At 39.7% G+C, this 16,087-nt stretch overlaps 1 protein-coding gene across 1 annotated transcript in view; it reads left to right on the top strand.

Moving 5' to 3' along the window:
- LOC104610147 (Noc2p family) overlaps positions 1–10,563 on the top strand; it is a 35,204-nt gene extending 24,641 nt beyond the window's left edge. Inside the window, exons 9-11 of the mRNA XM_010276636.3 lie at positions 9,707–9,801; positions 9,893–10,021; positions 10,105–10,563. Of these exons, the coding sequence (XP_010274938.1) occupies positions 9,707–9,801; positions 9,893–10,021; positions 10,105–10,384 (504 nt within the window). The 3' untranslated portion in view covers positions 10,385–10,563. The remainder of the gene's footprint in view (positions 1–9,706; positions 9,802–9,892; positions 10,022–10,104) is intronic.
- Positions 10,564–16,087: the final 5,524 nt, after the last annotated feature.

The following is a 16,087-nucleotide window of genomic DNA, read 5'->3' as shown; positions in this document are numbered from 1 at the left end:
ATCAATCATTCTATTCCCATGATTCTCTTCAGGGGGAGAACTTAATTGAAGATAATCATTGGGATCCTTCGATATCTCTTCCTGTGTCTTTGCCCCATTCTCCATCAGTATCCACTTTACCATCCTTTGAGTCTCCACCATTACCCCTACCAGATACAACCACAGGTCTCGGTCAAGGGGGAGAATCAGTCCAACAACAAAGTGAACTAATTGTTTACTCAAGGAGGCCCCGTGTTACTCAGCAAAACCAATCATTGGAACTTATGGCGGATTCACCACAAGATTCACAAAGAGGTGCTGTTACAATTGATGATCTGGATGTTCCCATTGCTATAAGAAAGGGGGTAAGATCTTGCACTCAACATCCGATTTCAAATCATTTGTCATATTGCCGTTTATCTAACACTCACAGGGCATTTGTATCTCAACTTGATAATGTGACAATTCCTGCAAATATATATGATGCCTTGAGAGATTCAAAATGGAAGGCTGCTGTTTTGGAAGAGATGAAGACACTAAATGACAATAATACATGGGAAGTTGTAAACATGCCTGAAGGGAAGAAGTTAGTGGGCTGTAAGTGGATTTTTACGGTGAAAGTAGGCTTGGAAGGGAAAATAGAGAGATACAAGGCATGTTTGGTTGTTCAAGGGTATACACAAACATACGGGTTTGACTTCGAAGAAATTTTTGCACCAGTTGCAAAATTGAACTCTATACGGGTTCTCTTGTCTATGGCAGCTAACTTGGATTCGGAATTGCACCAAATGGATGTTTCAAATGCTTTCCTGAATGGAATTCTTGATGAAGAAGTCCACATGAAGCTGCCTCCTGGCTTCGAAGACAAAGAAAAACCAGGATCAGTGTGTAAATTGAAGAAGTCTTTGTATGGGTTAAAACAATCTCCTAGGGCATGGTTCACTCGATTCAGCACAGTTATGAAAAGATTTGGATACACACAAGGACAAGCAGATCACATCCTATTCATAAAACAGTCAAGGGATGGAAAAAAATCAATCTTGATTGTGTATGTTGATGATATGGTAATCATGGGTGATGACAATGATGAGATTACAAATCTCAAGGGCCTACTACAATCTGAGTTCAAAGTTAAGGATCTTGGAAAACTTCAGTATTTCCTTGGGATGGAAATTGCTAGAAGCAAAATTGGTATTTTCATTTCTCAAAGAAAATACATCCTAGATCTGTTGAAGGAAACCGGGAAGCTTGGTTGTCGTCCAGCTAGCACTCCACTAGAGAAGAATTGGACGCATGAGATCTGTGAGAATGATCCTCCAGCTAACAAAGAGAGATATCGACGTCTTGTGGGAAAACTAATCTATTTATCACTTACTAGGCCCGATATTGCCTATAGTGTTTGCATAGTTAGTCAGTTTATGCATGCTCCAACCGAGAGACATCAGTGTGCTGTTGATCAGATCCTTAGATATTTGAAAGGAACTCCTGGCAAGGGTATATTGTTTAAGAAAAGTGATAATCGGTTAGTTGAAGGATTTGCAGATGCTGATTGGGCTGGTTCGGTTGAGGACAATAAGTCTACTACAAGATATTGTACAAAGGTTTGGGGAATGTTGTTACATGGCGAAGTAAGAAGCAAACTGTTGTGCCCAGAAGTAGTGCAGAAGCAGAATACAGGGCAATTGCACAAGGGATTTGTGAGTTAATATTGGCTTGAACGACTACTGTTAGACTTAAATGTTCCACTTGATAGTCCAATGAAACTGTATAGTGACAGTAAGTCAGCAATAGCAATTGTACACAACCCTATTCAACATGATCGAATGAAGCATGTTCGCATTGACAGAAATTTCATCAAATCAGAGATCGAAAATGGAAAAATTTGTCTATCCTATGTGCCATCTGGATCACAGGAAGCAGGCATCCTCACTAAACCATTACTTAGGGTTGGGTTTGAGACAAATGTATCCAAACTGGGAATGATTGATATACATTCACCAGCTTGAGGGGGAGTGTTGGAAAGGGATGACGAGGATTATTCCTTGTGGAATTCGAGTCAGAATCTTTCCTGTTTTTTTAGTTATTTATTTTCTTATTTAGGCTGTGATTATTTTCCTTTTTTTTAGGCTGTGATTTAGTTTCCTTTTTTTCTTTAGGCTAAATCAGTGGGTTAGTTTCCTAGAATATCTCCTAGATTGATTCTTAGAAGTTGTATATATTTGTACAGATCTTCTCAATGAAATTAGAACAGAAATCTTCAAACATTTGTTTCTGTTTTCAGCTTATGCCTCTTGCATTCTGAACTACACCTCACGCCTCTAGGTAGTGGAACGCCTCGCGTGACGCCTCCTCGTTTTAAAAATTGGTCCAACCTAGGCCTAGCCCACATTGAAATTTGACATACTTGGGTTGGGCTTGGGAGTAGGCCAGACTTGGGTTGGTCAATTAGGCTCAAGTGGGCATATTAGGCCCAATATATTAAAAAGCTACCTTAAACCTATTTTGTATTGTTAAGATGTGCCGAATAGGGGTAGTTTAGTCTTCTTCTGTTTATTAAGTAACTTGCTTATGTGGCAATGTTATTAGAGTTACTCTGCCCCACACTTAAGTAAGGGCATTTCTATCTTTGTAAACATTATTAGAATCTAATATAGATTAAGGGGGTCGACTGGATGGGTTAACCATCAGATTTTCGACAGACCCTTCTTCTTCTCTTCCTCTTCCTGTTCGGACTACTGTAGCAGCAGTCGAAACATGGTATCAAAGCCATGCTCCTGACCTACGTCAGTTGGTAAAGCACCTCAGCATTGTTCGTGACTCTTCACCTTCGTTTCTGGTCAGTCAATGGAGAGAACTGGTTTGCCCTAGGTCAGAAACATTACAGCTTGTCTCTCTGCTGCACATAACCTTCTTCAACAAGGAAAGTGACTTCAGCAGTGAATGGTTGATTGATATTCTCAAAGGAAGGTCGGTTCTCTCTTCTTCTAGTGTTACTTATATTTCTGGGTAGAAATCCTACAAGAAGCTGTTAGTATTGATTAGAGCCTAGAGAACTAGGTTCATTGTTGCCCTAGGAAGGGCTGTGTGTGCAGTAGCCGAATGGTGTAGGGCTGCTGTAAGTTGTTGAATGGTGTAGGGCTGCTGTAAGTGGCCGAGTGGTGTAAGGTAGAATGCAGTGACCTTGCCGAACTCCTTGTGGTTGTGTAATGCCCTCTTAAGTGTGTTAAACAAGTCTGAACTGGGTGCAGCAGATTTGACTGTGTTGTGGTGCTTGTGATGCACAATTTGTTTTGAGTGGTTGTAAGAGGGCCTACTTGTGATTAGTGAATGGTAAACTGATGCTTATGTGGACGTAAGTGTGTGAAGTTAGCAGTAGTGTGAATAAGAACAAGTGTATGCTTCCACTGTTGTGTTTAGAGGCTGCAATAGGTGTTGAAATATCAAACTGTGAACAACATCAATCAGCTTGTAGCTGAGAAGTAAAGTTAGAGGCAACTGTGAAAGAGTACAATGGCAGCAATAGGAGATGGCTACAATGATCAGAAACCTAGTGTAGTAATTTCCTCCAACTACCTAGGGGTACAAATGACCTCAATTAAGCTAAATGGGGAGAACTATGTTCCATGGGCTAAATCAGTGGAAGTTTTTCTCAAGACAAAGAAAAAAGTAAAACATGTAAGAGATGAGAAGCCACCGGTTGACTCTCCAGGGTTTGATGATTGGGAACAAGAAGATGCTCAAATCATGACTTGGCTGTGGAATAGTATGGAACCCAAAATCAGTGCCAACTTCATGTTCTTTGATACGGCTAAGGATATATGGGAGCATGCTAAGAAGCTATATTCTGGACAAGATAACACAACAAGAGTATATCGGCTGTATTAGGAGTACTTTGATTTACAACAAGGAACCAAAACACTAGAAGAGTACTATGCCTGCATGAAGAATATAAGGAATGAATTCAATGTCTATCATCCCCTTACTCCAGATATTCAAGTTCAGCAACAGCAAAGGGAGCAACTAGATGTTACAAGATTTTTAGTGGGGCTGAAGTCAGAATATGAACCAGTTAGAGCTCAAATATTGGGGGGCTCTACTCTTCCTACACTTGAGGAAGTATTCTCAAAACTTCGTAGAATTTCTTTGGGACAGACAGAGAACCCCACACAGTCTGATAGATCAGCACTTGTGACAGCTAGAAGTGGTGGACATAGTACAAGAGGGGGAGGTCATCCCAGAGGGGGCCGTGGCAATTCCATGAATGGTCGGGGTGGCCGTGACTCAGGGGGAGGCCGTGGCAGAGGAAAAAATAACTCTACAAGGAAGTGTACTCATTGTGGTAGGGAAGGACAGTGAATTTCTGTTATGACCTACATGGCCCTCCCTCTAAATGGGCTAATCATGCTGTAGCAGGCGAGGTTGCTATTAGTGACAGTAAACTGGCAAATCGAACACCTCCCACATCTACATCTACTTCTGGGAGGGAGATGGTGAGTGTTCCGCGTGATGAGTATGAACGGTTCCTTCAAACTACTTCACAGCATACCACTGCCACATATGCCCAATCAGGTATTGTGCATGTCATCTAAAACTCCTTCCTGGATTAGACTCTGGAGCCTCAGATCATATGACCGAGACTCCAGGTGTGTTCTCTTCTCTTTCTGAAACCTCTACATCACAAACTGTTACACTTGCCAATGGGTCCTCATCTCTCATCTGTGGTGTTGGTAATGTTGACATGGCTTCTGTCCCCTTATCATCTGTTTTATATGTACCTAAGTTTCCATTCAATCTTATGTCTGTTAGTAAAATAACCAAAGCTCTTAACTGTTCTGTTACATTCTTTCCTTCCACTTGTGTTTTTCAGGATCTCAAGACGGGGAAGAAGATTGGTGGGGGCATGAAGCTGGTGGATTGTATTACCTTGACGGTGGTGGATCTTCAATTGCACTTCAGACTTCCCTTACTCTACAATGGCATTGCCGACTGGGACATCCATCTCTCAAGGTTCTCAAGATGTTGGTTCCATCATTGAGTCAGTTGTCAGTTTTACAATGTGAGTCATCTCAGTTTGGTAAACACCGTCGTGTGTCATTCAGTCTAAGAGTTGAGAGTCGTATGTTGAGTCCTTTTTCTTTGGTTCATTTAGATGTTTAGGGTCCAATCAAAATAGTCTTATAATGGGTACAAGTATTTTGTCTCCTTTATTGATGATTGTTCAAGAATGACATGAATTTACTTGATGAAAGAAAGAAGTGAATTATTTTCCATTTTTCAAAAATTCCATGCTAAAATACGCACACAATTTGGTGTTCCAATCAAAGTTCTCCGTTCAGATAATGGTCGTGAATACTTTCTTATTGCATTTCAACAGTATTTAGAACAGCATGGCATTATTCATCAGACCTCGTGTGCTTTTACCCCTCAACAAAATGGGGTGGCTAAACGGAAGAATCGTCATCTTCTTGAAATTGCTCGGTCTATGCTTCACCACATGAATGTTCCTAAACGGTTTTGGAGTGATGTTGTACTCACTGCATGTTTTCTCATTAATCGGATGCGCTCTTTTATTCTTCATGGTCGGTCCCCCTTCTCTATCTTGTTTCCCACTTTATCTCCGTTTCCATTAACTCCTCGTGTCTTTGGTTGTGTGTGCTTTGTTCATAATCTGAGTCATGGAATAGACAAGCTAGATGCACGCTCAATTAAATGCGTCTTCCTTGGCTACTCTCGGACTAAAAAAGGGTACAAGTGTTATAATCCCATTGCCCGAAAGTGCTATGTCTACCCTGATGTCACCTTTTTTGAGTCTGTCCCCATCTTCTTCAGTCATGAAGCACCCTTGTCCTCACCCTTACCTCCTCTTCCTCTTCCTGTTAGTGATTCAGTTCCAGAGGCTGTTGTTGGAGTAGACTCATCTCCTCATCCAGTGCAGGTCACCACTGAACGACCACCGATCCGACAAGTGTATACACGTTGAACGACACCGGCCCCTCTTTCTGCTTCTACCTCATCTACGGATCTTCTCATGGCTCCTATTGTTGAACCTTCAGACCTTGACCTACCCATTGCCTTACAGAAAGGTAAACGTAGTTCTACACTCCATCCCATTTCCAATTTTGTTTCATTATCTCGTCTTTCTACCTCACATCGCCAGTTTGTTTCACTTTTGTCTTCTATTTCCATACCTAACAATGTTCAAGAAGCTCTTAGTTCACCTGGATGGCGGTAGGCAATGGAGGAGGAACTTTCTGCTCTTCAACATACTCAGACGTGGGAACTTACTACTCTCCCACCTGGTAAGCATGCTGTGGGCTGTAAATGGGTGTATACTGTGAAATACTTGTCAGATGGTAGTGTGGAGTGTCTGAAGGCCAGACTTGTTGCTAAAGGTTACTCACAGTTGTATGGTGTGGACTACATGGAGACATTCTCTCCGGTGACTAAAATTGGTTCCGTTCGTGTCCTAATTTCCTTGGCAGTTATGTATGATTGGCCTCTCCTTCAACTTGACATAAAGAATGCCTTCCTCCATGGCGATCTAGTGGAGGAGGTATATATGGAGCAACCACCTGGGTTTGTTGCTCAGGGGGAGGGTGGTAAGGTGTGCAAGCTGAAGAAAGCAATTTATGGGTTGAAGCAATCTCCACGTACTTGGTTTGGGAAGTTCAGCGAAGTGGTGAAGAGTTTTGGAATGAAGCAATGCCAGGTTGATCACTCAGTGTTCAGCTATGACTTAGAAGCTGGGAAGATTTTATTAGTGGTCTATGTGGATGATATTGTCATCACTGGTAGTGATAAATTGGGGATTGGCAAACTAAAGGTATTTCTGCAAAATCATTTTCAAACAAAGGACCTTGGAACATTAAAGTATTTCTTGGGAATAGAGGTTGCCAGGTCAAAACAAGGTGTGAATCTGTGCCAAAGGAAATATGTCTTTGATCTATTGGAAGAAACATGACTGTTAGGTGCAAAACCGGCTGAGACCCCTATGGAACCAAATGTTAAGTTGAGCAGTGATACAGGAGAAGTATTTGAAGATCCTGGAAGATATAGACGATTAGTGGGAAAGCTGAACTATCTGACTATCACGAGACCCGACATCTCCTTTGTAGTCAGTGTGGTGAGCCTATTCATGCAGAACCCTCGTATACCTCACTGGGATGCAGTCCTTAGAATTGTGAGGTATCTGAAAGGAGCTCTAGGCTGTGGGCTATTGTATAAACCAGGAGGAAAACTTGAAGTAGTTGGGTATACAGATGCAGACTGGGCAGGCTCAGTGAGTGACAGAAGATCTACTACAGGCTATTGCACAATTCTGGGAGGAAATCTTGTGACATGGAAGAGTAAAAAGCAGACGGTTGTGGCCAGAAGCAGTGCTGAAGCCGAATATAGGGCCATGGCTCACACTACCTGTGAATTAGTGTGGCTGAGGAATCTCCTACAAGAAATTGGGTTTCACATGGATAAACCTATGAGATTGTACTGTGACAATCAAGCTGCACTCCATATCTCATCCAATCCTGTCTTTCATGAGAGAACAAAGCACATAGAGGTTGATTGCCACTTTGTGAGAGAGAAGGTTCTTGCTGGAGAGATAAATACAGAACATGTGGGCTCCAATGACCAGTGGGCAGATTTGTTTACAAAAGCTCTAAGCTCAGGGAAAGTGAACTATCTATGTAACAAGCTGGGATTATATGACATATATTCTCCAGCTTGAGGGGGAGTGTTAAGATGTGCCGAATAGGGGTAGTTTAGTCTTCTTCTGTTTGTTAAGTAACTTGCTTATGTGGCAGTGTTATTAGAGTTACTCTGCCCCACACTTAAGTAAGGGCATTTCTGTCTTTGTAAACATTATTAGAATCTAATATAGATTAAGGGGGTCGACTGGATGGGTTAACCATCAGATTTTCGATAGACCCTTCTTCTTCTCTTCTTCTTCTTCTTCTTCTTCTTCTTCTTCTTCTTCTTCTTCTTCTTCTTCGGACTACTGTAGGAGCAGTTGAAACATGTATAAACAATTTAAACCATTAAATAGGAAACTTGTATATTTTGTATATATGCATGCAGGGGCGGAGCTACGTGTATCTGAGTGGGGTCAATTGACCCCACTGTAGTTCAAAAAATTGAGTACATGTATTGATTTAGTCCAACTTTCCCATATTGACCTCATTAAAGTTAAATGAAAATATAAGAGAGTGGGGCAGAACATTCCTTTCCTCCTGAAATTAGAACCCCAGAAAATATAAGAGTGGTTTGAACTATTTTGTGCAACGGAGATCCCCAAAACATTGGGGTTTTTGGGGTTTTCTTCTACATTTTCTTCTCCAAATGGTTGATGCTTTTGCACCAAACTTTCTGGTAACCACTTTTAAGTTATTGAATGACCCCACTAGAAAAGAAATTCCTGTCTATACCATTGTATATATGCATGTATGTACACATGTGTTTATGTTTGTGTACAGTTGGGCCAAGCTTTTGGGTTTGGCCATTGAGGTTGGGTTGGGCTTGGGCAACCTAAGTGCTAGACCCAAGTCCAACCTGAAAAATAAGAAAGCTCAAGGTTTTTGGCCTAGGCCCAGCCCAAGGACTGAAAATCCAAGGACAACTTCTGTGTTTGACTGGTTGACAGACCAAGAGGAGGGGAAGCAATTAGATTCGAGGGATTCGATCATTCGACAGTATGTTAGTATGTTACCTGGATACCTGTACAAGGGTGTGGGTGACATATTGTGTTGTATCCTGGTAACATAGGTTGACAGTTGAAGCTTAAGAAAATAGAAACAAGCAATCATAGCTTTAATTGGATAACACAGAGAGCAGATCAGTCTGCAACTTTACCAAAGATACAATGAAAGTATAGAGCAAAGAGAAATGAAACTCAAAAGATTGTTTAGGTCACTAGGAGAGTAGGAGTTACAATCTGGAGCATGGTTTAATATGTCCCTAAATTCCCAATATTTCCATGACATATTTCCATTTTTATGGGTAGTGACAACGAAAATTTATTGGGATGGACATATTTCCCAGTGAACATTACCAACATTATGCGGAGTACAAGAGATAGTATTATAATATAAGTTATTGTTGATACATGGAGTAGCAGTATTATTTACCCGCCTAACATGATTACCACTTTGAGCCAGCTCAATATTCATTTCAAACATGAAGTTAAATATTTGTTTGTGTTTGTGTAATAGATTATTTGATTGATCTATTAGATCCATTTACATTTTCTACAAGTATAAATTTTTCTTTAACTCATTCTGTCATGTAGTTTTGAATCTTAAGTTTTACAGGACAACTTCAGATTGCATTCTTTTTGTCTAAGCCTTAATTTCTTAGATTTGTTTAATGATTTGGAACAAGAACATAATTTAAAAAGGTGTGCGAATGCTTCTTTTATCATTTTATAAAATATCATTCTATATTTTTGCATATTTTACAATGTTTCACCATGTCTGATTTTTACAGTAGTATGCTGACATGGCATTGAAAAACACCTATGTGGCAGCAACAACAATGATACCAAATAAAAAAAACCTTTTCTGAGAAAACGACATGTCAATGCAGCACTGTTTTCTCAAAAAAAAAACGCCTCTCAGGAAATGGCATTGGTTCCAAACACCTCCATAATCAACTATTCCCCTTTTGGTTTTAGGATGTTTGGACTGAGACTAATTAGGGAGAAACAACAGATATCTTATTTCATGGCATGCTACAGGTGGAGAAGGAATCAGGAGCTAGCCCCCTATCACAATATGTTGTTACCTTGCGCCAAAGAGCAGATGAAAGAAAGAATTCAATGGTGGAATCCAGGTTTTGATCCATTTTATTTGCTGGATCTTTGAACATTTATTTATAGCACCTGGTCAAATATGTCACATAATAAGTTTTATCTCATTTGTAGCGTTCTTGTTGGAGCACAATCATCTGTCTTTGGGAATAAGATGTCAGGAACCGATGAAGAAGACAATATGGAAAATGAGGAAGGTGCTGCTGTTTTTAGCTCGTCCTGGTTACCAGGGGGTGATAATAAGTATGACTATCATATAAGAACATTTCTTTCTATTCTTTTTTTATGTTTATCTTAAATCCAACATTTAATAATCTGGAATGCAGGTCTAAACATCAAAAGGTTGATGATGATGAGAAGAGGAAGAAGAAAAAAAGAATGAAGAAACAACATACACAACAGCAAGAGTTAGAAGAGGATGTTGTGGAGGACTTGGTCTTAAGTTCAGATGAAGATGGGTCCATCAGTGACTCCCCTTCTGTGGAGAGGGAGGAGAAACCAAAAGCTAACAAGAAAAGGAAACGATCTAGAGATTTATCAAAGAAGAAAGGACAATCCCATGCAAAGAAACAGAGGAAAAAGGCTGCAAATCAACAAGGGATTTGAATTTGGCAAGTTTACCTGATCCTCGACATAAAAGCACAGAAATTTTGATTTACCAAGCGGAGTTGTACAGAAGAGGCTAACTGAGTTTGTACCTGAATTTATGTGGATTTGTTGTTGTAAAATTGATTTATTCGGCATTTCAAAGATTGTTTAAAAAAAGCATTTCGAAGATTCCTTGATGTTTAGTATTTTGGGTCACTACCACTTGATTCTGTTTGAATGGATTTGCTCTTCTATTCAACCGTAATCCATATAGTGACCGGAATCACAAATACATGGACTTCTCTATAGGAGACTTTTCTAAACAAAGTGATGGCCTAATGTAAAATTTGAAAAATGATTTGCATGTTTCACGTTTAAGGCCAGTCTGAAAAGATGAATCTCTGAGTCGTAATTTGGACCGAATTTTGTAGTAGAGGGAATTAAGAACCATTTACATGACAGAGTAGGATTGGAGTTGGAGAGTCCAAATCCAATTCACAGAATTATCCTCAAGAAAAATGGGAGTATTAAGAATATCAGAAACATCCTCTTGAGAAAAGTGATGGTCATGGAGCTGCTGTTTCCAAGAACCCTCCCTAATGAAATTTGCAGTAGGTGTATTTGATAAGGATGGGGAAATGGGTTGTCAGCCACCGAAAGTTACAATTTTTCTCTATCAAGGGAACCTGATCAATCATCATTGATGAATTGGAGTTTAAAAGAAAACTCACCTCCTGGCAGATCTCCCCAAGTTTAGGAGCCATAGATTTTCAAAAAAAGGAACTATTTTCCCTAATAGAATAAAGAAAAAATAAGTTATCATGGAGATATTTAGATTTCCAGATTTGAGTCCATAACTTATGCTGTTAATTGATAAAATGACATGCAAATTTTTTTTTTTTTTAAAGAACCAGGTTGACATTTTTGGGGATTAACATCAGATTTTGCTTACCAGAAATTTTTATTTTTTTTGTCAATTTTTGAGATAGTTTTCATGGGAAATTGAATGATGCTCTTGGAATGGACTGGAATGGACTCCAAGACAGCCTGAATTAGGATTCGTTTCCCCGCTTGATTGAGAGAAGACACTTTCCATTGATTTAATTTGGCTTTGATATTGTTTAACACGTAAGAAAGATCATTATTTTTATTTCTAGACCAACAAATGGGAAGCCCAAGATATTTAGAACGATGGTCCAAAGACTTAATATGAATTTAGCGCTTAATTATCTTTGATGTCTAGGATGAATATTTTGGCTAAAAATATTTTTGATTTATCAAGATTGATTAACAGCCAAACAAATGTTGAAACTGAAGAAGGATAGTTTTTAGATTGTCTAGATCTTCCCTATGAGCTCTAACAAAAAGCATGATATCATCTATGAAGAACAAATGGGAGATAGAGGGCGTAAAAGGAGATATTTTAATGCCTTAAATTTTATTTTCAGACTTAGCTTGGAAGAGCATTCGAGACAATCCTTTTATAGCCAAAATAAAAAAAGGTAAGGGGAAAGAGGGTCCCCTTGTCTCAAGCCCCTAGAGGGAGAAAAGTGACATTCCGAAGCAACGTTTATAACTTTATAAGGACTGAAAAGGAAACAGTGGACACACATTCCTGAATGAGTTGACAGAAATCAGAAGAAAACCTAGAGTGCTTAGGATTTTCAGTAAGGCCACTCTACTCTAGGCTTTAGCTATATCTTAGTGGCTACATTTTCCATACCTCGTTTATGGTGTTTCAAGAAGTGAAACACTTCATGGGTAATGGTAGTATTATTAGACATTTGCTGGCCTGAGACAAAAGCGGCCTGGGTAGGGGCAAGACATTTGTCCAACAAAGGACAAAGACAATTAATGATCTTAGCCAAAACTTTATACAATACATTACACAAATTGATAGGCCTTTAATCCTAGGCTTTTGTACAATCCACCTTTTTAGGTATGAGACAGAGAAATGTATGATTTAACTGCCTTAGCAATTTGTTATGCTGAAAAAAATTCGTGAGTATAAAGAATAATGTCATCCCCATTAGATCCCAACATTCTTTGTAAACAAGAGTAATTATACCATTAGGGCTGATCTATTTTCTCACTTGGGATTTTAGTGAAAAATGAAATATGGATTAAGGCGTTAAACCAAAACCCATAAACCTTGAACTGCCTTGAGGCGAGCAGTCCCACGACTGTTCCAACTTAAGATTAACATTGGCAATGGTGGGGATGTTGAGGGCCAACAACCAGTGCCCTGTAGAATAAGAAATGAATCTAAGAAAATAACAAGTACTTACAAGTGAAGTTTGAGCTCCCATAACAAGTACTTATAAGTTTTGTTCAGTTTCATTAGTGGGTTTAACTAAAGTATGGTCAAGGGAGACAATCCTATCAATAGGAGATTGGGTCACCAAGGATTCTGATCGATCAAAAATAGGAAGATCATGTCTTTGGTCCTCTATTTCTAGGCCTAAAAGGAGATCAATCTGAGGACGCTTGCCTCATAGATAGGTCGACGGGCTCCGAGTATCTGTTGAGAATATACATTGTAGAGTAGCCTGGGTATGGGAAGCAAGATGATATGTTTTTGATGAAACTCTAACCGAAGTAGCAGCAGGGGACGGGACTTCAACTCTGGCTGATGGCAGAGAAAGAACCAAAGACAAAGTATCCTTCGACTCAGACTGGCACTGGGTAGGGTTGGAGATCAGGAGCTGGTTGAGGTTCCGATTTATTCATAGGTTGCTCAAGTAGGTGCACAAAATCTCAATACTGAGGAAAATGGCCATTAATACTGATTAAAAGAACGACCATTAGTATGTAAATTGGCAGTAGAGAAAATGGCCAAAGAATAACGATAATATTGCATTAAACTTGTTACATATATACACTTATTTCAGGGAATCTGACGTGGCATTCCAGATCCTTCATCGTAATAGAGTGCAACAAACCTCATCACAACTAACTCAGTGCAACTAACTCATCGCAACAACCGTATTCTCCTAATACCCCCTTCAAGTTGGAGCATTAGGATTAAAAATGTCTAAATTGGGTAATAAAGAAGCAAACCTATCTCGTCTAATAACTTTGAAAATGTCTACGGGCTGAGCCGATGTAGGAAGATGAGCAGTAATAATGGCTTTTGCTTGGAGTAGGGGTGATCATTTCAGTCTGGCCCGGCCCAACTCAAAAATTCTGGGCTTGGGCCTAGGTTTTGTGTTCAGGTTTGGCCCAGGCCCGGGCCAGCCCGCATATATTTAAACTTGCACATTTTTTGTATAATGTATACAAGTTATTTTACATTATATTATATATTTTATAAATAAATATTATAACATGACATGTATAATTTATATTATATATAATATTTTATATTCTATAATGTATAAAATAAGTTTATATGTATGTTATGTCATTTAATATAAAATATTATAGATATGTAATGTTTTACATATATGAAAGACATTGGCCCAGAATCAGGCCTGGCTTGGCCCGGGCCCGTGTAGACCTGGGCTAGGGCTTATGTTTTAGGCTCGGAACCCCGGGCCTAATCTATAGCCCTTATCATAAGTGCAAAGCCCGGCCCGGTCCGACCCATGATCACCCCTAGCTTGGAGGTGCTCTTGTATGAAGTGGCAATCTATTTCAATATGTTTGGTACGCTCATGAAACACTGGATTAGTAGCTATTTGATGTGCTGTCTTGTTGTCACAGTATAGCTTCATGGGTTGTGGATGAGAGAGACCAAGATCAGAGAAGAGTTGTCTTAGCCACAATAGTTCACTAGTGGCGGCTTCCATTGCATGACACTTGGCTTTAGCAAAAGAGCATGTCATTGTTGCTTACTTCTTACTCTTCCATGACAAAAGGGGAGTGGCCCAGAGTTGTGAAATAGCTGGTGGTGGATTTCTGAGTGGTTGGGCAACCAGCCCAATCTGAGTTATAATAAGCTCACAATTGGAGATCAAAATCAGTCGGAAGGAGTATTCCTTGCTCAGGTGTAGCTTTTAAATATCGAAGTACATGCATTGTAGCATCCAAATGTTGTTGCTTAGGATCACTCATAAACTGGCTTAGGATATGAATTGAATAAGTGGGTTCTGGTATTGTGATAGTGAAATAGAGGAGACAACCCACAAGACGTCTGTATTGATCAGGTACAACAAGAATACTGCTTGATTGTACTGAAGTAAAAAGGGTATTATTAGCAACTGAATGTTTGAAACCTCGTTGGTGAAGAGCATGAGCTAGAGTTTCAAACCAATTGCGTGAGGCTTGCTTAAGGCCATAAATGCATTTGTTCAAGCGACATACACGCTGATCCTTAGGATGCAGAAGTCCAGGTGGAGGAATCATGTAGATTTTTCATGGAGAGTGCCATGGAGGAAAGCATTGTCCACATCCATCTGATATAGTTCCCATGGGCTGCAGCTAGAGCCAAAAGGCAGTGTACTATTATGAGTTTAGCAACTGGGGCGTATATCTCTGTATAATCAATGCCTTCAGTTTGAGTTTAGCCTTTTGCTACCAAGTGGGCTTTGTAACGCTTAACAGTACTATCGGGTTTGAACTTGACTTTGTAGACCCAACAACACCCAATGGGAGTTTTTCCCGGTGGTAAGTCAATCAATGTCCAGGTATGGGTGCGCTCAAGTACAGCTAATTCGGCTAACATAGCTTGCTTCCAACAGTCATGTTTGTTGGTTTCATCATAACAAGAAGGCTTAGGTTGTTTAGAGGGGATTGGACCCATAGTTAGAAAATTGGAGATTGGGTAGTGAGTGCTACATGATTCAGCTTGTGACTGAAGTGTTGGACAAATGTTAATCCGCCAGGTGTGGAGGAGGTATCTTGAAGCGAAGTGGGCGATGGTTGATGGTGGAGATGGGTCCAAAGGCATGCCGCCCTTAGCAAAAGGAAATTTGTGTTCAAAGAAAATCACATCTCTAGACACAAATATCCACTTACTAGTCAAGTCATAATTTGTATCCTTTTTGACCATTAGGATATCCAACAAACACTCATTTAGTGGCACGAGCATCAAATTTATCATGCCCACATCATGATGTACTTGCATAATAGAAGCAGCCAAATGCACGTAACTGATTGTATGAAGGAGGCATGTTGAAAAGAAGTTCATATGGCGATTTTCGAGCAAGTACTGGAGTTAGCAAGTGATCAATGATGTAAACTGCTGTCAGAACACATTCTCCCTAGAACTCGATTGGTAGGTGTGCTTGGAACCGTAAGGCCCTTACTATCTCAAGTAGGTGTCGGTGCTTGCGCTCAACGACCCCGTTTTGTTGAGGGGTGTCTACACAAGATGTTTGATGTAAGATCCCATTTGTTGTCAAGTAATCTTGAATAGGTCTAGAGAGAAATTTGGACCCATTGTCCGAATGAATATACTTAACTTGAGCATTGAACTGTGTTTTGATCATTTCACAAAATATTACAAGAAAAGAACAAGCATCTGATTTATATTGTAACAAATACACCCATGTAACTTGAGTACAATCATTATCTACAATTGTTAAGAAATAATGAACTCCAGAGTGGGACGGGGTGCGATAACCTTCCCAAATATCACAATGTATGTGTAAATTGTGCATCGAATTTAGTATGACTAATGGGGAAAGAAAGATGTGTTTGTTTCGCTCGACAACACATATTAGAACAATCATCATCAAGTATAGTAATGTGCAATTCTAGAATTCTCATAAGAAGCAT

This window comes from Nelumbo nucifera, chromosome 4, assembly GCF_055504915.1.
Source record: "Nelumbo nucifera cultivar China Antique chromosome 4, China Antique-T2T, whole genome shotgun sequence".
NCBI classification, from domain to species: Eukaryota; Viridiplantae; Streptophyta; class Magnoliopsida; order Proteales; family Nelumbonaceae; genus Nelumbo; species Nelumbo nucifera.
Note: the sequence above shows the minus strand (reverse complement) of the source record. Positions and strands in the feature narration are given on the sequence as shown.